The following is a 24,329-nucleotide window of genomic DNA, read 5'->3' on the forward strand; positions in this document are numbered from 1 at the left end:
CCGTAGCTGAAAACATTGAGCACCGTCGGCCACAAATGTGAATTAGCCTGTTGGCTAACTACTGCGACATAGATATCAATGGCTACTGCGAGACCACGTTGGAGGGAAAAAATCAGTTCAATCCACACTTAAATTAACAGTTCAATCCATTTTTTTTTTGTGTGTGTTACAGGTGTTGACCAACTTTAGAAAGCAAGGACCTTCTGGATAAAGTAGCAGATACAAGTTCATGTTGGTGGTGTGGCTACAAACAGGTCTGGGAAGCAAGAGCTGTATCCAGATAGTTGCCTCTTCCTGTCCCCTACCCCTGTGGCTGTTATCCATGCTGAAGCAAAGAGGACTGTCTTCACATAGTCCATCTTAACCGAGCACCCCCTGTACAGGTGAGACCCGTGCGATACATACGGTCTAAAACATATGATAGCATGCACCATTCCGAGCACGTACTACGCCAAAATGGTGAGAAACTCATCTAAAAGAGAGCCACACAACATGTGAAAGCAGAGATCCTGCTGATTACAAAGATGTGTGTCTCTTCACTGTGCGACAAAAACTCAGAGAGATAGAAGCCAAAGAGTCGCAAAAATAAATCATAAAGTATGTCATACCTTGGCTGCTGTGTGGTTAAAAGTTCTATTCCAACTCCAAAACGCTGCTAATGGCTTCTCCTATGACCCTGTGTCAGTGTGAAATGAATCATGGTGCTGCCGTTTGTTTACATGAAGAGGAAGAGGCTTCTAGGTTGGAGTGTATTGTCGCTGACAATATGCAATCTTTGTGTTTACTTGGCTCTGGATCCTCATTGGTGGTTTCTACGGTAAATTTGGACATGGCTTTCGGTTCTCGAGATATTCTCCTTTGAGTTTCACTGAAGGCCTCCTTTTAAAAACGGTCTGAGTGAATGAGTCAAAACTGTTGTATTTGTATTTAGTGATATATCAGTGAAACTAAATGAGTTTTTCAGACTGGTACCTGAGAAAGGTCAAATGGCACATATGGTGCCAAAATGTGACAAAAAAGCATAATTTGTGATTCTGCCTGTACATAAATGGGCTAAAACATCTCTAAAATTGTTCAGATTCACATTTTTAACATCTACTTTTGCGGTTACTTGATGACAGTTACAGTTACTTGTCAGATTTTACATTACTAATTCATATTTGAACTGAGCTACTATCCCACATATTAGGGGTGGTTGTTACTCTAAATAATGTGGGGTTTTTTTTAGACAAGAACAGAAATTTATATATTTTTTTACTTTGTTCCAGATTAATTTTCTCTGACACAGAAACATATATTTTTATCCTGACACTTTTGCAGCAATCTCACTGGTGTTTGAGTCACAGGTGACAAAAATTATTCATACAGCCCTTAGAGTTTTGAAGATATAACACATTTATTATTATATGTCATTTTTGCACAGGAGGCAGAAAAATAAGCCTAGGGATGAAGAGGTTAAATGGACTAAGTAAAAATGAATCCTTAAATTCTTTGTGCAATCCACATGCAGAAAAGAATGAGCCATTTATGAGACTGAGTAAGGTATCTCCTTACTCTCAAGTATGACTCAAGCCACTTATGTCTCACGCTATTGCCCCAAGTGACTTTTAAAAGCCGAACAGGCAAAATGGAAACAATATGAGGCTGAAATGAGAATCACAATTTTGTCTCATGAGCTGTGAAAAAATAAACTTTGAACATCAAAATTTTCCTCTGGTCCATCTCTCAGAGACAGACAGATGGACCAGAGGTTGACTAGGTTGACCTGTAGAATAAATAAAACATCTACTGTTTTTATGGAGACAAGAGAAGACAAGGAGCAAACATCTAGACAACATCAGGAAGGACTGTTGATGCTGGCAAGTTGACATGTGTCTGAATCATTGATGAGGGACTGGACTTGATTTGTTGGAGCTCTGTGAAGAGTTGAAGTGCAGCTCTGTTGATGGTCTTAAATGGAGACCATGTGGATGAAGCTCTCCTCCCCAACTCCCAGTAACATGGTCCAGTCAGAGTCTGCTTCAACCTCTGGATCATCAGGACACAGCTCATCCTCTCACGACACATACCCTCCTGTTTACCTCCACCTGTAGAGAGAATAAGAAAGAAGAGAGGAGATGAAGGAGTGTTTTCAGAGACTCCGTTCATCATCAAATCCAGTAGAAAGAGCAGCAGGGACTTGAGTCCTGTTCAGAGCAGCAGTGGAGCAGCTGTGGAGCTCAGCCAGCTTCCTTTCAGCTTCATGTTAACGTGTTGGAGTGAACACACACAGACCTGCAGAGACTTTTAGCATCAAGTCTGTTTCCTCTGCAGATTTCACTAAGAAACTGCTGAGAGTCCTGAACGCTTCATTACTGCACCAACACTTTAGTGATGGATTTACTGCTGCTCCATGGAAACAAAGATCAGCTGACTAAGAAACTCATGGTTACTAAATGTAACGCTGCTTCTGTGATGTGCAGGCTTCAGTCAGACTGATCTCAGAGCTGTGATCAGTTGTTGATCAGATGTGATGAATGACCACCACTGTCTCTATACATCTTGGAAGGCTGTCAGCTGGAATCCAGCTTTATTTCCTGGACACATCAACACAACCACAACAGTCGTCTTCACATCAACTCAAACTCATTATTACAACAAGCTTCTGGCTCATCTGATTGGCTGACTGTTGTCTCTCTCTCTGTCTTTCTGTCCAATCCTGAAGCCTGTCTCCATTCTCCTCTCACAGCTTCACTGAGAAGCTGCAGGTTTACAGGAAACACTGGATCTTTGATACTAACTGTGTTTAGGACGATACTGATGAAAGCAGCATGGACTGACTGGAACCCTCTACTCACCTCAGAGTCTCCAGTTTATAGTCTGGACTCTCCACAAGATAAAGAAGCTGCCTCACTCCTGAATCCTTCAGGTTGTTTCTGCTCAGTTCCAGATGTTTCAGATGGGAGGGGTTGGACTTCAGAGCTGAGACCAGAGAATCACAGCTGATCTCTGACAAACTGCATTTAATCAGCCTGAATAAAGAATAAAAGATTAAATTATTGATGATCAGTCAGATGTGTTGAGGTTTTAAACGTGTCCTCATCAGTGTGTGTTGACCAGGAATGAAGCTCAACATTATACAGTTATTTAAATTAGTTTTTATTTTTCTTCACCTTGAAGAACAATAAAGTTATTTGTTAAGGTGAATTAGATTCAGTTGGTGATTAAACATATCAGATCTACAACAGTAACAGACAGTGAACTCACTCCAGAGTCTCCAGTCTACAGTCTGGACTCTCCAGAAAACCACACAGCTGCTTCACTCCTGAATCCTTCAGGTTGTTGATGCTCAGACTCAGATGTTTCAGATGGGAGGGGTTGGACTTCAGAGCTGAGACCAGAGAATCACAGCTGATCTTTGACAAACTGCAGTCTATTAACCTGAACAAAGAATAAAAGATGTGAGGTTAAAAGACAAAGTTCCTGGTATCACTGAGAGTTGCACCATCTCTTCAGACTGAACATTGAGGATAAACATTTATTATCCATCATTGATCTTTACATTCCTCTGATTAGTTGTCAAACCAAATTCACATCAAAAAAAAAAAACGGAGACAGTTTTCAGTGGACAAGGTGACATCTTCAGTCCAAAGAAATTCAGTTTAAAATGAGAGAAACCAGAGAAAAGAAAATCATCAGAAACTAAAAGCAGCAAATGTTTGCTACTGATCAATGGCTTCAACAACCAATCAGCTGATTGATCAGCTCCACGTTTCATCAGCAGGAAAATAAAGCACAGAAGAAGAAAACAGACTTTACCATGAATATCCTCAGTGTGGATCAGAAGAATATCAGCCTGATGACTGCAGGTTAGAGTTACCACAACTATACCATCATTTTCATCTCAGAACACAAAGAAAACATGGAGTCTGACCTCAGAGTCTCCAGTCTACAGTCTGGACTCTCCAGAAAACCACACAGCTGCTTCACTCCTGAATCCTTCAGGTTGTTTTTACTCAGGTCCAGATGTTTCAGGTGGGAGGGGTTGGACTTCAGAGCTGGTCCCAGAGAGTCACAGCTGATCTCTGATAAACTGCAGTCTATTAACCTGAATAAAGAATAAAAGATGAAATGATTGATGATCAGTCAGATGTGTTGAGGGTTTAAACGTGTCCTCATCAATGTGTGTTGACCAGGAATGAAGCTCAACATTATACAGTTATTTATATGAGTTTCTATTTGTCTTCACCTTAAGGAACAATCAAGTTATTAATGAAAATAAATTAGATTCAGTTGGTTGATTAAACATATCAGATCTACAACAGTAACAGACAGTGAACTCACTCCAGAGTCTCCAGTCTACAGTCTGGACTCTCCAGAAAACCACACAGCTGCTTCACTCCTGAATTCTCCAGGTTGTTGTAACTCAGGTCCAGATGTTTCAGATGGGAGGGGTTGGACTTCAGAGCTGAGACCAGAGAATCACAGCTGATCTCTGACAGCCTGCATCTCCACAATCTAAATAAAAAATAAAAGATGAAACAACTGTAACGTGTAGGGTTCAATGAGCTGTTCTCTAAAATGAGTAGAGTGACTTTGTCCTTGTGTTATTGTGGATCTTCATCATGTCAGCCTTCTACAGACAACATCCAAACATCAGCACAACATTCAGACAACTATTGATGTCAACACAGATCAATAAGATGCTGCTGACCTCATTACAGGATCAATATCTCCTCACACATGTTGGACTACAAACTGTTGATTAGTTCTTTGATTCCAGGACCTTCTTCTTCCTGGATTTGGTGTCTCAGGAGGTTTGTGTCATTCAAATGTTAAAGGACAAGTTGACATGTTCAAGTGTGTCTTCCAACAACAGTCACATGTCATATGGACTGATTCCAGAATTGTTGAGATTCCTGCTGTCCACACTGACTGTGAAGTGGTCTCTTCCTAACACAACTCTACTGTTGAGCTGACACTAATATGAAGCTTCAGCAGTCTGACTGACACTAATCAAAGTTCCTCTTTGAGTTCCTGTCCCTCCACTGCAGCTCAGCAGGAAACACTGTGGAAACACAAACTGATACTGACTGGATGTGCTGAAGAACAAGATGAGTTGAAGATCAACACAACACAAGAACACTGTGGATGTTGTCCTCCATCTTGTCTCATTGGAGTCAGACTATAAGGGGATTTGTCCACAGACAGTATGGACAGAAAGAATGATTAGTGACACCAAGAACTCTGTTAATGTCAACACATGTGAAGACTGGACTTGATGTGGTTTGTGATCAGACCCACCACCGATGACTGAGGAGATACCTGCTGATGTTCAGGAACCTGATGCTCCTTCATTATAACTCTTTGAGCTCCTTTTCTATCTGACAGTCCTGACAAGAGAACTCATCTAAACTGGATCTCCATTCTTCAGAAGCCTGAGAAGAAAAGAAATGAAAACTGACCCCAGAGTCTCCAGTTTACAGTTTGGACTCTCCAGTCCAGCAGACAGATGCTTCACTCCTGAACCCTCCAGGTTGTTTCCACTCAGGTCCAGATGTTTCAGATGGGAGGGGTTGGACTTCAGAGCTGAGACCACGACTTCACAGTGACTCTCTGAGAGTCCACAGTCAGCAAGTCTGTCATGAGAGAAATAAATAAAATCTGTTATAATGGAAGAAGACATTTCTATGAAGATGATGTGTTGATGAGTGGACAGTTGGACACATCCTGTTGGACATTTTGTCTCCACACCAGTGGTTGAGCTCATTTTCTCTGACTGTGTTTGACAGGAAACAATCATTGTCATCATCTCTCTCAGACCTTTGTTTAGATGAATGGAGACAACACTGAGTTACATTGAGGCTTCCAGACTGTCCACAGTCTGTCAGTGGATCTGATCCATCATGAGGACATCTGGATGAGACAAACATCTGGACTGTCTTCATTGGTTAATGCACTCAGTCACTAAAATACTCCATTGATGGGTCAGTGTCTGTGTGGGATGATCAGTAGTTTACGGTGGCTCATGTTGATCTTAACAAGCTTCAGATAGATGTTGATGTGGAGCCACTTCACTGACTTCAGGGTTATTTTGTACTCTATAAACAGCCTTCAATATCCTCTCATCATTGTAACGTGAGGCCTCAGAGGCTGTTTCAGCTAAACTAACAAAATGATGGAGAGAATAATAAGACAGAGGAACAGAAAGAAAAGAGTCAATAACTAGAAAAACAGATTTAAACAGCTGGAGAACACCTGGGACTAAACACAACTGACTAATGTTTGCAGAGAAAAAGTGGAACACTGTTTGAAGAACAATGAGAACGTCTGAAGAACTAAACTACTAATCTCCACTGATTGATTTTGTTAATGATCACATCAGGACTCACCGAGCCTTTCTGCAGTTCCTCACAGCTGGAATCAGTCTCCGTCGTCCCTCCATTGATGTGTTGTACTTCTCCAGGTCCAACTCTTCCAGAACCTCCTCTGTCATCTGCAGCATGTAGGCCAGAGCTGAGCAGTGGATCTCAGAGAGTTCCTTCTTTGATCTGTTCACTGATTTCAGGAACTCTTGGATCTCCTGATGAACTGAGAGGTCGTTCATCTCCATCAGACAGTGGAAGATGTTGATGCTTCTGTCAGGAGAGATTTTATCAGTGTTCATCTTCTTCAGGTTGTTGATGGTTCTCTGAATAATTTCTAGACTGTTCTTTCTCTGACCCAGCAGACCTCCTAAGAGCCTCTGGTTGGACTCCAGAGAGAGGCCATGAAGGAAGCGAACTAACAGGTCCAGGTGACCATTTTTACTCTCCAGGGATTTAATCATGACTCTGTTCAGAAAGTCATCCAGAGATGAGTAGTTGTAGGTTCTTCCCAGGAAGTCCTTCAGCTCCTCTGTCTTCCTGTTGGTGTAACAGTGGATCGTGTAGACTGCAGCCAGAAACTCCTGAACACTCAGATGGACGAAGCAGAACACTTTGTCCTGGTACAGGCCTCTCTCCTCTTTAAAGATCTGTGTGAACACTCCTGAGTACACTGAGGCTGCTGTGATATCGATGCCACACTCTGTCAGGTCCGATTCATAGAAGATCAGGTTTCCTTTCAGCAGCTGATCAAAAGCCAGTTTTCCCAGAGACTCAATCATCTTCCTGCTCTTTTTATCCCAGTGTGGATCTGTCTCAGCTCCTCCATCATACTTGACCTTCTTGACTTTGGCCTGAACCACCAGGAAGTGGATGTACATCTCAGTCAGGGTCTTGGGCAGCTCTCCTCCCTCTCTGGTTTCCAACACATCCTCCAGAACTGTAGCAGTGATCCAGCAGAAGACTGGGATGTGACACATGATGTGGAGGCTTCGTGATGTCTTGATGTGGGAGATGATGCTGCTGGACTGCTCCTCATCTCTGAACCTCTTCCTGAAGTACTCCTCCTTCTGGGGGTCAGTGAACCCTCTGACCTCTGTCACCATGTCAACACACTCAGGAGGGATCTGATTGGCTGCTGCAGGTCGTGTGGTTATCCAGAGGCGAGCAGAGGGAAGCAGTTTCCCCCTGATGAGGTTTGTCAGCAGCACATCCACTGAGGTGGACTCTGTAACATCAGTCAGGATCTCAGTGTTGTGGAAGTCCAGAGGAAGTCGACACTCATCCAGACCGTCAAAGATGAACACAACCTGGAAGTCTTCAAAGCTGCAGATTCCTGCTTCTTTGGTTTCAGTGAAGAAGTGATGAACAAGTTCCACCAAGCTGAACTTTCTCTCTTTCACCACATTCAGCTCTCTGAAAGTCAATGGAAATACGAAGAGGATGTCCTGGTTGACTTTGTCTTCAGCCCAGTCCAGAGTGAACTTCTGTGTTAAGACTGTTTTCCCAATGCCAGCCACTCCCTTTGTCATCACTCTTCTGATTGGTCCATGTCTTCCATGTGAGGCTTTAAAGAGGTCTTCTTGTCTGATGCTTGTTTCCGGTCTGTGTGGTTTCCTGGATGCTGTTTCAATCTGTCTGACCTCATGTTCATCATTGACCTCTGCAGTCCCTCCCTCTGTGATGTAGAGCTCTGTGTAGATCTCATTCAGAAGGGTTGAGTTTCCAGCTTTAGCAATCCCCTCAAACACACACTGGAACTTCTCCTTCAGAGTAGATTTAACTTTACGTCCACATACTTCATGAGGTTCAATTACTGAATGGAGAAAAAGCAAATGAAATGAAAGAATAAACTCTCCAGTAAATATTCCAACATGTCATTGCTCCAAAGAATGAGTTTGTGAATATATCTTGGTTAATCTCTTGAGACATTAGTAAATGTCTCATTTCTCCAGCAACTTCAATGTTTAGAGAAATCCTCTTACTGATCTGCAGACAGTCAGCCAGCTCCTCCTGCTTCATTCTCCTCAGGAAGTTCACTGTTATCTTCATAAATAAATCTCTGCTGCTCCTCCTCTGCTCTTCATCCTCACCCTCCAACACCTCCTCATCCTCCCTCTGACTCTCTGAGCATTCTGGGTAATCTGGACTCACAACCTTCTGGATCTTCTTCAGCTCCTCTTTCACAAAAGTGATGATGTTGTCCTCCAGCAGCTGGAACAGAAGACGATATGAATGACACAAGCAGACTGAAACCATGGAGACAAACATCAGAACCATGTTGGACACACTGACAATCCACTGGTCTACAAAGAGCAGCATGGACATGATGGAAAGTAGTTGTTGTACATGTACAGACCAGAAAGATGGAGTCCAGCTGTGTCTGATGCTGCTGGGTAGACTGACCACTGAGAACCTCTGAGCTCTGCTGGTGGACTCTGTGGACCAATCATCAACAATTATCTCTCATCAAGTCTGTCCACACAGAGACAAACACAAGCTAAATGTCCCTGGAGTGACATGTGGAAGTGAAGAGTGAATCAGATGAGTCTCTGTAGTGGTAAAGGTTTACTAGTCCTCCCACTGACCATCAACAGCTCAGTCTGCAGCTGTTTCATCAAGCTTTGCCTCCTGATGAATCAGCTGGAGAAGGAACCCAGAGCCAGAGACTGAACACTGGAAAACGTCCTGAGCACCAGAAAACAAACCAGACAGAAACATGAAGAAACCTCAGACTCTCTGACTGATCATGTTAGAGATGATAATCCTCGCGAGGCACATGATCTTCACCTCAGAGCCATCAGCTGTTTCTTTCTCTCCTCAAACATACTTCACTATTTTAACTTTGGACACTAAGTAACAAAGTGTGATGTCCTGCCCCAAACTCACCTTGAGTTTATCTTCTCTATGAATGAAACAAGGTCTTCAGGTCAGGACTCATCTGTCCACATACACCTGAAGGACAAGGGACAAAAACGTCCACATGTTCTCAGAGAAGACAGATGGTTTAAAGAGCAGTAAAGGAAGATGCGTCTCTGATCAGAGGAGGATTGAGGTCTGATCTACATCAGTCTCAGACATCAGGCTGTGTCTTTATGAACTCTGGTTAGCTTAGCATTAGTTTAGCTCCTTTTCTCCTCAGACAGATCTCATCTTCTCTCTCTCTGGTCCAGAGTCAAACAGAATGAAGACTTGTCTCCATGAAAACAGACTGAACAGCTGATTAAAGATCGAAGACACTACTCTGCTTCAAAGATCAGTCTCTTGTCTATCTCCTGTCTATCTGTATGAAGTTAGTGATTGTTCTCCTGTATCTATATGTTGTCTATCATCTTCTTCCAGTGTGTCTGTGTTGTTTAGATGAAAATCTGTTTATCTTCTGAGGAAACATCTACAACATCTAAGCAGCAGAGATGAAACAGACATGAGCAAGTGAACATTTATTTATCCTCAGCTCCTCAAGTGAGATACATTTACTGACACTTTACCTCTCTGGACCAGAACCATGTGCTCCTTTAAAAACAATCTCCAAATCCTTTGACTGGTCACTCTTGAAGGACACACAGCTGGGTTCATCCTGATCAGACTCTGGTCTCTGATGGGTCCTGATAGAAAAACACCACTGATTAAATTAGATCAGGCTAAACCACCAGCCCTGTCCCCAATAGAATGTAGACCTACTACCCATACCTACTCCCTAGTCCACTTGCACTCTACAGACACATTTGCTCTGTTGTTAATTACTAGTTGTTCATTCTGTGACTCAGTTGTTTTATCGTCCCTGTTTTAAAGTGCTGCTACGTCCTACCAGTTCACACTTCTGTGCTTTTACTTGTTTATAGTGTGGATTTTCTTGTGTGTTTCTGCTGTAGCTTTTAGTTTTATTGCTGCAGAACCAGAGAGCTGCTAAACTGTAGTTTGTTTGTTTTTTTTTATCAGACAATCACGCTAAAACGTCTTAATTATTCAGGAAAATTCTCTTTATAATGATATTAACCACTTACCTTTGACTCTGTTTAATATCAGTAATAATGTCATTGGACCAGGACTCACAGCTGGATCCAGGTCCAGGTTCTGGTTCAGTTCCCTCCAGTCTGTCCTGTCTCTGGTCCATGCTGCTGAAACACTAATCATTCATATTGTAAACACTGATGATGATGCCTTCACTGACACTGTGTACATTTTATACATTCTTACAGTTTATATACTTTATATATTTTATACTGATATTAAATATGTTGTATATATTTCTAGACACATTCTTCTTACAATTGTCAACCTTCTGTTAATTTCTTTCTTTTGTATTCTGTGTTGTAACATGTTGTCGTGTCTTGTCAGCACGACATGGGGGACCAGGACAAACTCAATCTCACAATAATATGTTTTCAGTCATATACTGAGGAGGTGACAATAAACACCACTTCAGTCTTTAATATATTCACATATTATACATAAACTCACATATAAACACAACATATCTCATGTCCGTTCCGAAATGAATTTCTTATATTAATTAAATTCTTATATATTTTATTTGTTGAACTCCGAGTCTGACCTGGACTCTCAAGTATCACTGTATTACTGGACCTTGAACTTTGAACATGTATGTTTATATAAGAGCTACCGCCTTTAAGTTCAGTTTATATTTTATTTTTGTAAATAATACATTTATACTTGTATTTTTATTTAACTTGTGTGCTGTTTTACAACGATTATTTGCTACAAATAATCTTTATTCTATAAATGTGTATATCGTGTATAAAGCGTCTCTATGTGGAATTGGACTAAAAGTATTTAGTTATTTTTACCTCTTCCTGTTAGAAAAGCAGATCAATCTTCTAGAGACAGAAATAAAAGATTGTGTCATTGAAGGAAACAATAAAGTTAAGTTTAAATGATATTTAGGAAGCAGGTGTGTCTCTGATCAGTTTCCTAGCAGGCCTCCTCCAGACTCTACCCTTTAACCTCTGATTCACGTTAAGGTGAATTTATGGAGCTGCAGATTTCTGCTGCTTCTGTCGGAGCTGAGCTGCTGACAGCTGATGTTAACTAAGAAAACATTCAAAACTGCTTCAGTACCTTCAGACGGAGTTTGACACGGAGACAAAAACATCTGCGACACGATCCTGGTGAAAGTGAAACTAAACTGAAACCAAGAAACTATTTACCTGTCAGGTGTTTAGAGGAGGAGTCAACACGAACAATTCATGGCACAGATTAAAAGTCTGAAGATTTCCTCAAATTAATTAATAGTGCTTCCTGTCATGGACTAAAAACTAAATAATCTTCCAGTTGTTATTGGTATATTATCAGTGAGCTCTGAGCGGGACTTGAATCCTGTTTGGTTCACGGTTCTTTCTTCCTTGTTCTTCCTCATGTGAATTGAGTGAGTGAATTGAGTGAGTGAATCAAGTGAGCACGAACGAGCGAACTCCAGAGAGGAAGATCAATTAAGATGATCCCGCAAAGAACATAAATCTGAACACCAGAAAAGACTTGAGAGGGAGGCCAGGAGTAGAAGCAGCAGAGCAGGAACCAGGACATTAGAGACTAGCTGATATCAGGTGAGAGGTGGGCTACACTCTGGATAAGTCACTAGTTCATTGTAGAGCAATGATTCCTAGTGTAAGTAACTGAATGTTATTAGTTTAGTGTTTTTTTGCAGCGGTCTGTGTCTGTATGTTTCACACATATTATCTCTGTGGGGAGTGCCCCAATAAAGCATGAGCACCCACTCAGCAAAGAGGCTGCACTGAATTGTATTATGACGCATTTAAGTTCTACTCAGTAAAGAGTATTCAGAGGAGGTTAGGGGGCTCAGTGACTTGTGGTCAAGGGTTGTTTCCGAGGTGGTGGAGTGGGAGGGGCTGGACGATGGGGGAGGTTAATGGGGGAAAATATGGGATTTTGGCGTGGTGTTGGATTCCAATATTGACAAGGCTCTTCATCCTGTCGGTGAAATCCAGAAGTGGGGAGTCCGGACTGTGGAGAGAGTTGAGAGCGGAATGTGGTGTGGGTGGGTTAAGGTTGGGAGTCTCCTATTGGGGCTGGGGGAGACTCCATTCGTTGGGCTGTTGGGGTTGGGGAAAACTCCACTTGATGAGCTGTTGGGGTTATATTATGATATATGCTCAGACCATATCTTTACATGTAAAAATATATAGTGGAAGACCAAAAAGGGCACTTTAATTTTACATGTAACTGAAAAAAACTATGTTGGTTGTGATGGTGCTGGTTCACTGAACATCCATGTGGTGTGCACATTAAAACACTGGATCTATAGATCTGTTAGGTCCTTTATTCTGGCAACTGAACAATGATGAATGCAGCTGAAAAAAAGGTGAACAAAAGGTGGTGGATGATTTCCTGTACAAAGAATAGAATAAAACATAAATTTCTACGTCTGAACAATCAATAAGGACATTTGAAATTAACCCACTTAAAACTAATGCATCCGCAATTTAATACTACGGAGTTAGGTAAGAGGATATGTCTGTGGTTCCTTTGTCTGCTTCCTTTGTAGAGGGAAAAGAGCAGACCTGGGCATTTTACGGCCCGCGGGCCGCATACGGCCCTTTAGGCATTCCCGTCCGGCCCGCGGTATGTCAGTCATGAGCACAAATGAACAAGTATTTATGCTGTGCATGCAATACGACTGTGTTGCTTTTATTTTGAGCCATGATGTGTTATTTACGTCATGGCACTGTTAGTTCGTCAACAACAAAAAAGTAAAATTGAAACAGCTTCTTGCATCTATTAACCCTCAAAAGCCTGAATGGATCGCTGGCATCCGTCAAAGCGGCCGATTTTGAATAACCGTAAGTCACAGTGGTTTGCGCTATTGACAGTATTCATTGTGAGTGAACACTGGTTAGTTGTGCTTTTGCCTGGAAGACCTTCGTGACATCAAGGGTATAACTAACTTTGTTTTTACCAACAAATTCCTCCAAACAACTCTCTCTTGTAATTCAAATACAGCAAGCTTCTCTTTGTGGGCAGACGGACATTCAGGTCTTAAAGGGTTAAACATTTATTGAGATTTATTGAGATACAGAAAATAATTCATGTAGCTACATGATCCACCGAAGTTTTCCAAAGAGGACAAAGTTTCCAACATTCCAATGCGTTATATCCAAAACTACAGATCGATTGTGTTTCATTTTCCTCTTCAACCTACACCAAAACTCTATTTACAGAATATTCTTATGTTTCTGATTACCAGTAGCAGCTTATCAACATATATAATTTACTGCTTTTTACAATGGGAGAAAATTAATATTTAGCAGAAAAGCGTTTAAGTTATCGTTTAGTTTGGCCCTCCAACACAGTTCAGATTTTTCATGCGGCCCCCAGTAGAAATTAATTGCCCAGCCCTGGTAAAGAGGGAGTTGATTTGATTTTTGTTTGTTCTACAGAGCGTCTAGCATACTCAACAAGGTTCCAGTGGCCCAGTCACCGTTTAGGGGAGATCTCACTGTTTCTGCTATCCGGATTTTAGTATTATTTTTCAAGGTTTTCTTGATTAACCCTCTGAATCCCAAGCAGTTTTGGGCCGTTTTTTGTTTCTGTTTTACTCACTGTGGTCTAATGTGTGTGCGATATTTGATTTTGTGGAGATTAAAAAAAAAAATGAATTAGTGTATACTATACTCCAGTGGTCCCCAAACTACAGCCCTCCACATTTGGTCCGACCCCTGAACAATACCAGAGAGTATTTTCATATTTTCATGTGTATTTGTATTTGATAATAAAGTTGGACTTTTGCAATAAAATGTTCCTTAGTTATGAACTTTTTTCATTATTAACTATTAGTAAGTAAACTATTTCATACACGCATATAACTTGACATTCTGTTCCACCCTTCTGCGGTCTGTGCCCCTATCTGGCAACCCCCAGCAAAAAATCTTCAACCCGCCACTCTCAAAGAGACAACGGAATAATGGCGAAAAGATTAGGTAAGAGCTTTCTGGAAAACAATAAATTTTTACGTTTAGGCACTCTTGCAATCGTCACACTTTTTCTGTTACCACCTGACCCTGGCCCCCCATCAGAGAAGGGAAAAGTTATGTGGCCCTCACAGGAAACAGTTTGGGGACCCTTGCAATACACTTAAGGTACCCTGAAGCCCAGAAGAAAAACATTGATGATGTAACTACGTGCACACAAGACTTCGAATGAAAGACAAAAGAATTGGTGAACTAGAACTACATTATTACAACCTATTAGACGAATTTAGTCTTTATAAAATACTATTTATTCAAACACAAATAAACTTAGGCACTCATGGTGCTTCTTCTCCATCTGTCAAGGACTGTAGTCAGAAAGTCCAATTTTGAGCATAGCTCAATTAAGCTCTGTATGTAAACGCACCGACTGTTGCAAGTCTCCAGTACCTAAAGGAGACCTACAATGTGCTTGGAAGGAGTGGGAGAGTGAACTTCCAATGCTTGGCACAACCCACTTGGAACTGTCTGCAGCCCAGCTGAGTGAACTCATCAACACCGAGCTGACTGTATCCATTAACAGAACCTGGCTGTGGTCTGATTCTACTATGGTGGTGACACGGCTTCATTCTGAGTCCTGCAGGTATAAGCCCTTCAGTCCAACAGGATTGCAGAGATGCTCGACTTCACCTTAGCTGATAAATGGAGGTATGTGGACACAAAACAGAATCCAGCAGATGACATCACTAGGGGTAAGCCTGGATAAATTGGCCAACTTGAGGGATTTGTCCGCTCGCTACACATTGCAGCAGGTTCCAGAGAGAGAGAGAGAGAGAGAGAGAGAGAGAGAGAGAGAGAGAGAGAGAGAGAGAGAGAGAGACACACACACACGCTTTCTGTGTGGTTGATACGGACGTTGGGACGGGTCTTAATTGGAACAAACCAATCGTCTTGGCCTAATCACATGCTACTGGCCTGAGTGGCCTCTGATTGGTCTGGACTGCCTCTCTGACTTAGAAAAAAAAACGTCACATAGCTGTGACGCAGTAGACCGGCTGACCGGCAGCCTATTGAATTTTTTTTTTAAAAAAAATAGAGAGAGACACAGGCCAGCAGGCCAATCATAGGCCAGCGCTCTCGGGAATACTCCCGGTTCTCCCTATGGCCAGTCCGGGCCTGCACCATCAGGGACATAAGTCAAGGACCAACACATCTGTCTCTGATCATAACCACAGACACAATAATTCACAATCTATGTAGTTTTATGTAAATTAGATCAAACAGATTCACAGTGAGCAGTATGAGGTGGAAGAACAACAAACCTTTAGGGAAAAAAAAAGAACAGAAATTAAATAAAAATAACTAACTAATAACGTTTAACTATCCAGACTGTCCATGAAGGGTGGAAACATGACTGTATGAGTAAAGCGACTAAAGTTCAAATGTAAACTGGAACTACAGGGATTATATATTTACAGGTTGTTGCAGATAGTAATAAAGACAAAGCAATAAATATAACAAAATAAAGTTGCTTGGAAATAAATGTGGAGGAGGAGTTTCTTGTTTGTGTGGTTGTAGGAGTGGGGGCGGGGAGATGTGAATGTGCTGAGAAGAGTCAGATAATATCACACCATAAACTACAAAAATAAATCTAAAATATATGTTAATGTGTTGGAAAAAGAGGTGAAACAGATAATACTACTAATCATTTAATACTTGGTGATTTCTAAGCATCAGTTTGAGCTGGGAGGACAGAAGACACGAAGACAACACATTAAGAGGCTGAACTAGGGCTGGGCGGTATGACCAAAAATGTATATCACTTTCTTATCAGTCTTATCAAGATGAAATGAAGAAACTGGCACAATTATGGTTTAAATAAAAATATTAAAACCATCCCAGAGAAAACTCTCCAAAAATTGTAAATTGTCTTTTTACTTAACTTTTTTGTATTTAGGCTATTCAAATTTGCCACCAAGAACATTTTACAAGGCTACGTTTGAACACCTCATGATAAAGTAATTGACCCTTGTCTGATACTCATAATTTCTGAGTACAACTTGACTGAGTCATAATACAATACAATGCAGCCTTGTTGCTGGGTGCTTATGCTTTACTGGGGCACTGCTCACAGAGATAATGTGTGAAACATACAGACACAGATCAAAACGAGTAACATTCAATTAACTACACTAGGAATCGTTGCTCTACAATGAGTTGGCGACTTATCCAGAGTGTAGCCCACCTCTCACCCGTTGACTAGCTAGGCTCTGATATCCTGGTCCCTGCTCTGCTGCTCCTACTCCTGGCCTCCCTCTCAAGTCTTTACTGGTGTTCAGATTTGTGTTTTTTTGGGGCCATCATCTTAATTGAACTTCCTCTCGCTTGTTCATGCTCACTCAGTTCACATGAGGAAGAACAAACCGTGGGCAAAACCGTTTTTTAAAAGAAAGGGGTTATGGAAATGATTAAAATATTGTGAGACTGTGTTGCTTTATTTTAGCTCAAATTCATTGGAGTGAATACATAATAGTTAAGTTTATGTATAATAATTTAGTCATAGTTGCTATTGGGGTCTGTGTGTGGGTCCTAATGAGCTGAGGCCCTTTGAATTGTCATCACCTTTCCCCCCATAGAACGGTGCTGCATCTGGTCGTTCTAAAAATAAAAACCAGATTCAAGTCCAGTTCAGAGCTCACTGATAATATACAGATGACACCTGGAAGATTATTTAGAATTGTAGTCCATTACAGGAAACTATATATTCATTTATTCAGACTTTCATTCTGCGTCATGAATTGTTCATGTTGACTCCTCCTCTAAACACCTGACAGGTGAACAGTTTGTTAGTTTCAGTTTCGTCTCATTTTCACCAGGATTGTGTCGCAGATGGTTTTGTCTCCGTGTCAAACTCCGTCTAAAGGTAATGAAGCAGTTTTGAATGTTTTCTTGGTTAACATCAGCTGTCAGCAGCTCTGCTCCGACAGAAGCAGCAGAAATCTGCAGCTTCATAAATTCACCTTAATGTGAGTCAGAGCTGAAAGGGTAGAGTCTGGAGGAGGCCTGCTAGGAAACTGATCAGAGCCACACCTGCTTCCTAAATATCATTTAGCTCTCTTTATTATTTACATTAATGACACAGTCTTTTATTTTATGTCTGTCTCTAGAAGTTTGATCTGCTTTTCCAACAGGAAGAGGTGAAAGTAACTAAATAGTCCAGTTCAACATAGAGACGCTTTATACACGATATACACATTTATAAAAAAAGATTATTTGTAGTAAAAAAAAAAAAAAAAAAGTAGTAGTGAATCAGCACAAGTTAAAAAATACAAGCATAAATGTATTATTTAGAAAAATAAAATATAAACTGTAAACTTAAAGGGGGTAGCTCTTATATAAACATACATGTTCAAAGTTCAAGGTCCAGTAATACAGTGATACTTGAGAGTCCAGGTCAGACTCAGAGTTGAAAAAGGAGAATATATAAGAATTTAAATATGGAACGGACATGAGATATGTTGTGTTTATATGTGAGTATATGTATAATGTGTAAATATATTAAAGACTCAAGTGGTGTTTATTGTCACCTCCTCAGTATATGACTGAAAACATGTTAGTGTGAGATTGAGTTTCTCCTGGTCCCACTGTGCTGACAAGACACGACAACATGTTACAACACAGAATAGAAAAGGAAGAAATGAACAGAAGGTTTACAGGTCTATGAAGAATGAGTCTATAAATATATACAAGATACTTAATGTCTGGAGAAAATATATAAAGTCTGTGAACTGGAAGAAAGTATAAAATATACAGAGTGTCAGTGAAGGCATCAGTATCAGTGGAGGATCAGGTGATCTGTTTACAACATGTATGATTAGTGTTTCAGCATCATGGACCAGAGACAGGACAGACTGGAGGGACCTGGACCTGGACCTGGACCTAAACCAAAACCTGGACCTAAACCCAGCTGTGTATCCCGGTCCAAGGACATTATTACTGATATTAAACTGAGACAAAGGTAAGTGGTTAATATCATCATGAAGAGAATTTTCCTGAATAATTAAGAAGTTTTATCATCATTGTCCGAACAACAACAAACTACAGTTTAGCAGCTCTCTGGTTCTGCAGCAATAAAACTAAAAGCTACAGCAGCAACACACAAGAAAATCTACACTATAAACAAGTGAAAGCACAGAAGAGTGAACTGGTAGGACGTAGCAGCACTTTAAAACAGGGACGATAAAACAACTGAGTCACAGAATGAACAACCAATAATTAAGAACAGAGTAAATGTGTCAGTAGAGTGCAAGTGGACTAGGGAGGAGGTATGGGTAGTAGGTCTACAGTCTATGGGGGAGAGGGCTGGTGGTTTAGCCTGATCTAATTTAATCAGTGGTGTTTTTCTATCAGGACCCATCAGAGAACACAGTCTGATCAGGATGAACCCAGCTGTGTGTCCTTCAAGAGTGACCGGTCAAAGGATTTGGACATTGTTTTTAAAGGAGGACTTGGTTCTGTTCCAGAGAGGTAAAGTGTCAGTAAACGTGTCTGACTTGAGGAGCTGATGGTTCTACTTTCATGTCTCTTCCTCTTTGGGTTGAAGCTGGTTCATCACTCTAGTGTCACTGGGTTTATAAAACATGTTTGTTTCATCCTTTTACTTCTGACGTCTTGATTTGACGATTTGAATTATTCTCATCAGGTTTTGTCCTACATGCTCATTTATCCGTGCTGGTTTATTTACAGGATCCAACAGCAGAGACCAGACTCTCTTGGATCTGGATCTGGATACAGATCTGGAGTCAGCCGTGTGTCCCTCCAGAGTGACCAGTCAAAGGATTTGGACATTGTTTTTAAAGGAGGACGTGGTTCTGGTCCAAAGAGGTAAAGTGTCAGTAAATGTGTCTGACTTGAGGAGCTGAGGATAAATAAACGTTGACTTGCTCATGTCTGTTTCATCTCTGCTGCTTAGATGTTGTAGATGTTTCCTCAGAAGATAAACAGATGTTCATCTAAACAACACAGACACACTGGAGGAAGAAGATAGACAACATATAGATACAAGAGAATAATCACTAACTTCATACAAATCATGGTTTGAGTAACTTGCTGAATTCTTTCTTATTTGACAAAGATCTTCTTAAGGGAGAAGATAGATAAGAGACTGATCTTTGAAGCAGAGTAGTGTCTTCAGTCTTAAATCAGCTGTTCAGTCTGTTTCCATGGAGACAAGTTTTCATTCTGTTTGACTCTGGACCAGAGAGAGAGAAGATGAGATCGTTCTGAGGAGAGGAGGAGCTAAACTAATGCTAAGCTAATCAGAGTTCATAAAGACACAGTCTGATGTCTGAGACTGATGTAGATCAGACCTCAATCCTCCTCTGATCAGAGACACGTCTTCCTTTACTCCTCTATGAACCATCTGTCTTCTCTGAGAACATTTAGACGTTGTTGTCCCTTGTCCTTCAGGTGTATGTGGACAGATGAGTCCTGACCTGAAGACCTTGTTTCAGTCGTAGAGAAGATAAACTCTTGTTTGAGTTTCGGGGAGGACATCACACTTTGTTCCTTAGTGGCCAAAGTTAAAATAGTGAAGTATGTTTGAGGAGAGAAAGAAACAGCTGATGGCTCTGAGGTGAAGAACATGTGCCTCGCTAGGATTATCATTTCTAACATGTTCAGTCAGAGAGTCTGAGATTTCTTCATGTTTCTGTCTGGTTTGTTTTCTGGTGCTCAGGACATTTTCCAGTGTTCAGTCTCTGGTTCTGGGTTCCTTCTCCAGCTGATTCATCAGGAGGCAAAGCTTGATGAAACAGCTGCAGACTGAGCTGTTGATGGTCAGTGGGAGGACTAGTAAACCGTTACCACTACAGAGACTCATCTGATTCACTCTTCACTTCCACATATCACTCCAGGGACATTTAGCTTGTGTTGGTCTCTGTGTGGACAGACATGATGAGAGATAATTGTTGATGATTGGTCCACAGAGTCCACCAGCAGAGCTCAGAGGTTCTCAGTGGTCAGCCTGCCCAGCAGCGTCAGACACAGCTGGACTCCATCTTTCCGGTCTGTACATGTACAACAACTACTTTCCATCATGTCCATGCAGCTCTTTGTAGACCAGTGGATTGTCAGTGTGTCCAACATGGATCTGATGTTTGTCTCTGTGATTTCAGTCTGCTTGTGTCATTTATATCGTCTTCTGTTCCAGCTGCTGGAGGACAACATCATCAATTTTGTGAAGAAGGAGCTGAAGAAGATCCAGAAGGTTGTGAGTCCAGATTACCCAGAATGCTCAGAGAGTCAGAGGGAGGATGAGGAGGTGTTGGAGGGTGAGGATGAAGAGCAGAGGAGGAGCAGCAGAGATTTATTAGTGAAGATGACAGTGAACTTCCTGAGGAGAATGAAGCAGGAGGAGCTGGCTGACTGTCTGCAGATCAGTAAGAGGATTTCTCTAAACATTAAAGCTGCTGGAGAAATGAGACATTTACTAATGTCTCAAGAGATGAATCAAGATATATTCACACACTCATTCTTTAGGGCAATGACATGTTGGAATATTTACTGGAGAGTTTATTCATTCATCTTATTTGTCTTGTTTTTTTCATTCAGGACATGAAGCTGCAGTTTGCCGACATCAAGTTAAATCTAGTCTGAAGAAGAAGTTCCAGTGTGTGTTTGAGGGGATTGCTAAAGCTGGAAACTCAACCCTTCTGAATGAGATCTACACAGAGCTCTACATCACAGAGGGAGGGATTGCAGAGGTCAATGATGAACATGAGGTCAGACAGATTGAAACAGCATCCAGGAAACCACACAGACCAGAAACAAGCATCAGACAAGAAGACCTCTTTAAAGCCTCACCTGGAAGACATGGACCAATCAGAAGAGTGATGACAAAGGGAGTGGCTGGCATTGGGAAAACAGTCTTAACACAGAAGTTCACTCTGGACTGGGCTGAAGACAAAGTCAACCAGGACATCCTCTTCATATTTCCATTGACTTTCAGAGAGCTGAATATGGTGAAAGATAGAAAGTTCAGCTTGGTGGAACTTGTTCATCACTTCTTCACTGAAACCAAAGAAGCAGGAATCTGCAGCTTTGAAGACTTCCAGGTTGTGTTCATCTTTGACGGTCTGGATGAGCGTCGACTTCCTCTGGACTTCCACAACACTGAGATCCTGACTGATGTGACGGAGTCCACCTCAGTGGATGTGCTGCTGACAAACCTCATCAGGGGGAAACTGCTTCCCTCTGCTCACCTCTGGATAACCACACGACCTGCAGCAGCCAATCAGATCCCTCCTGAGTGTGTTGACATGGTGACAGAGGTCAGAGGGTTCACTGACCCCCAGAAGGAGGAGTACTTCAGGAAGAGGTTCAGAGATGAGGAGCAGGCCAGCAGGATCATCTCCCACATCAAGACATCACGAAGCCTCCACATCATGTGTCACATCCCAGTCTTCTGCTGGATCACTGCTACAGTTCTGGAGGATGTGTTGGAAACCAGAGAGGGAGGAGTGCTGCCCAAGACCCTGACTGAGATGTACATCTACTTCCTGGTGGTTCAGGCCAAAGTCAAGAAGGTCAAGTATGATGGAGGAGCTGAGACAGATCCACACTGGAGTCCAGAGAGCAGGAAGATGATTGAGTCTCTGGGAAAACTGGCTTTTGATCAGCTGCTGAAAGGAAACCTGGTCTTCTATGAATCAGACCTGAAAGAGTGTAGCATCGATATCACAGCAGCCTCAGTGTACTCAGGAGTGTTCACACAGATCTTTAAAGAGGAGAGAGGCCTGTACCAGGACAAGGTGTTCTGCTTCGTCCATCTGAGCGTTCAGGAGTTTCTGGCTGCAGTCTACATGATCCACTGTTACACCAACAGGAAGACAGAGGAGCTGCAGGACTTTCTGGGACAAAACTGCAATAACTCACCCCTGGATGAGTTTCTGAACAGAGTCATGATTAAATCCCTGGAGAGTAAAAATGGTCACCTGGACCTGTTAGTTCGCTTCCTTCATGGCCTCTCTCTGGAGTCCAACCAGAGGCTCTTAGGAGGTCTGCTGGGTCAGAGAAAGAACAGTCCAGAAATCATCCAGAGAACCATCAACAACCTGAAGAAGATGAACACTGATGAAATCTCTCCTGACAGAAGCATCAACATCTTCCACTGTCTGATGGAGATGAACGACCTCTCAGTTCATCAGGAGATCCAAGAGTTCCTGAAGTCAGAGAACAGATCAGAGAAGGAACTCTCTGAGATCCACTGCTCAGCTCTGGCCTACATGCTGCAGATGTCAGAAGAGGTTCTGGATGAGTTGGACTTGAAGAAGTACAACACATCATTGGAGGGACGACGAAGACTGATTCCAGCTGTGAGGAACTGCAGAAAGTTTCGGTGAGTCCTATATATATATATTACCACATACATATATATATGGTAATGTGGTTAGCTGGCTGGATAAATACGATAAAAAAGATTGTGTTGCCGAGATATATACCATTTACCAAATAGACTAAATGAATCGGAATGCTGTGTGTTTGAGCAAACTGAGGCATGGTGTAAGGTATATAGTAATTTGATCTGAAAAGTGAAGAGGGTGCCAAATCCAAATAGTTTCAAGGTAAGATAGAGTTAGGGCCACTCCACCCCATTGAATGCGTTTTCTTTTTTAAAAGAAGCCATTAAGCTCATTAATAGTAACAGTGAGCCGTTTCCAATCCTCACTTACTACTACAGTACGGATTACGAGCCTGGATCGCGATGCCGAACCTGAAAATGTCCCCGTCTGCTATCCCTTTCAATTCCTCCCATAATGACTTCAGAACAGTCTTCAGAAGACTGACTTGACCTGACTGAAGCCGGTATACAGGCACAATACGAGCTATGGTCCTTAACTGAATGTATTGCCTTCATGTATATGTTTAGTGATGGGGGAAAAAAATTAAGGTCTGTGTGTGTGTACATATACCGTCACAGTTCAATAGGTCTTTGCGTTTTTTTATGGATGAGAAATGGAGGCTTGTGTAAGGCTGTTTGGTAGGGAGCCTTGCTGGAGAGAATAATGATACATTTCAAGGAGTAGTGGAGCTAACTGATCTGAAAAGCGGGATTTACCACTGTTAGTCAATTTTATTGCCTCTTTGCATTAGAGGAGCATCAAGTATCTCCCTGTGATTGGAAGGAATGTTAGGCACTGTAATTTGGTCAAAGAATGTTGTAAGTTGAGTTTTATCACTAGGTGATTCTGATTTCTACAACTGAGAGTAGAATGTTTTGAAAGTCTGAATTTATCTGATCTGGATCCATTGTTATGTAGCCTGTTTCGTCTCAGATTTGAGTAATTTGGATAACAGGTTGTTTGGACTTTAGCTGGTGCACCAGGAGGCGGCCAGCCTTGTCCCCATGTTCGTATACTGATCCGCGAGAGAAGCAGATTGAGTTCCGTTTGGAGCAATACTATCTCTTTAAGCAGGCCAGGTGTCTGGGTTGTTGATAATGACCTGTCGATAATGGTTGTCCCAGTTTGGTATGGATGCTAAGATAACTGGTTTTTGGTATAATGTGTTTAGAAAAACAACATAGCGGCTGCCATGGTCTGTAATGGTGTTATCAGGGGTAAAATGCACATTTTTCCTAATCAGTATGGACATGCCTTTTGTTTTTAAGTTTTTGAGTGGTAAATCTGACCTATCCATGGCCTATTCTGTTTCCTATGAACGAGGATATAGGGATGTGTCTCCTGAAGGAACATAATATCAGGGTTCAAATTTTTAATATGCGTCATGATTGTTGTTCGCTTTACAGCAGCATTTAACCCACCAGTGTTGAGAGTCCCCTGCTTATTCCCAATTGCTACTGATCAAACTAAGTGTAAACCTTGGAACAAAAAAAACTTTGAGTACACCATTTGAATCTACTCAGTATACTTTGGGAGTCTTCCAAGACCGAAGAAAACAGTAGTTAGCTGGCAAACAGGCTAAAGGAAAAGAAATAAAATAGATTTAAAAAAAAAATACACACAGAAAAGCATAAATTAAG

The 24,329-nt window shown here is 41.5% G+C and overlaps 1 protein-coding gene across 1 annotated transcript; it reads right to left on the minus strand.

Annotated features, from left to right (window-relative positions):
- Positions 1-1,377: 1,377 nt before the first annotated feature.
- Positions 1,378-8,385, minus strand: LOC125022786 (NLR family CARD domain-containing protein 3-like). The gene is made up of 8 exons (XM_047609713.1): positions 8,330-8,385; positions 6,372-8,160; positions 5,531-5,618; positions 5,124-5,164; positions 4,324-4,497; positions 3,914-4,087; positions 2,838-3,011; positions 1,378-2,087 (listed from the first exon to the last, which is right to left on the minus strand). The coding sequence occupies exons 1-8, from the start codon at positions 8,364-8,366 to the stop codon at positions 2,078-2,080; spliced, it is 2,487 nt and encodes an 828-aa protein (XP_047465669.1). The 5' UTR covers positions 8,367-8,385; the 3' UTR covers positions 1,378-2,077.
- Between the last annotated feature and the right edge of the window lie 15,944 nt (positions 8,386-24,329).

Source organism: Mugil cephalus, chromosome 16, assembly GCF_022458985.1.
Source record: "Mugil cephalus isolate CIBA_MC_2020 chromosome 16, CIBA_Mcephalus_1.1, whole genome shotgun sequence".
Lineage (NCBI taxonomy): Eukaryota > Metazoa > Chordata > Actinopteri > Mugiliformes > Mugilidae > Mugil > Mugil cephalus.

Bases quoted from the DNA above. Each gene is read 5' to 3' on its own strand.
- LOC125022786 (XM_047609713.1), bottom strand. From the start codon at position 8,366: ATGAAGCAGGAGGAGCTGGCTGACTGTCTGCAGATCA. The intron at 4,498-5,123 runs GTTCTTGTGTTG...TTTTTTATTTAG, and splicing joins TGGAGGACAACATCCACAGT to ATTGTGGAGATGCAGGCTGT. The intron at 4,088-4,323 runs GTGAGTTCACTG...TTCTTTATTCAG, and splicing joins TGTAGACTGGAGACTCTGGA to GTTAATAGACTGCAGTTTAT.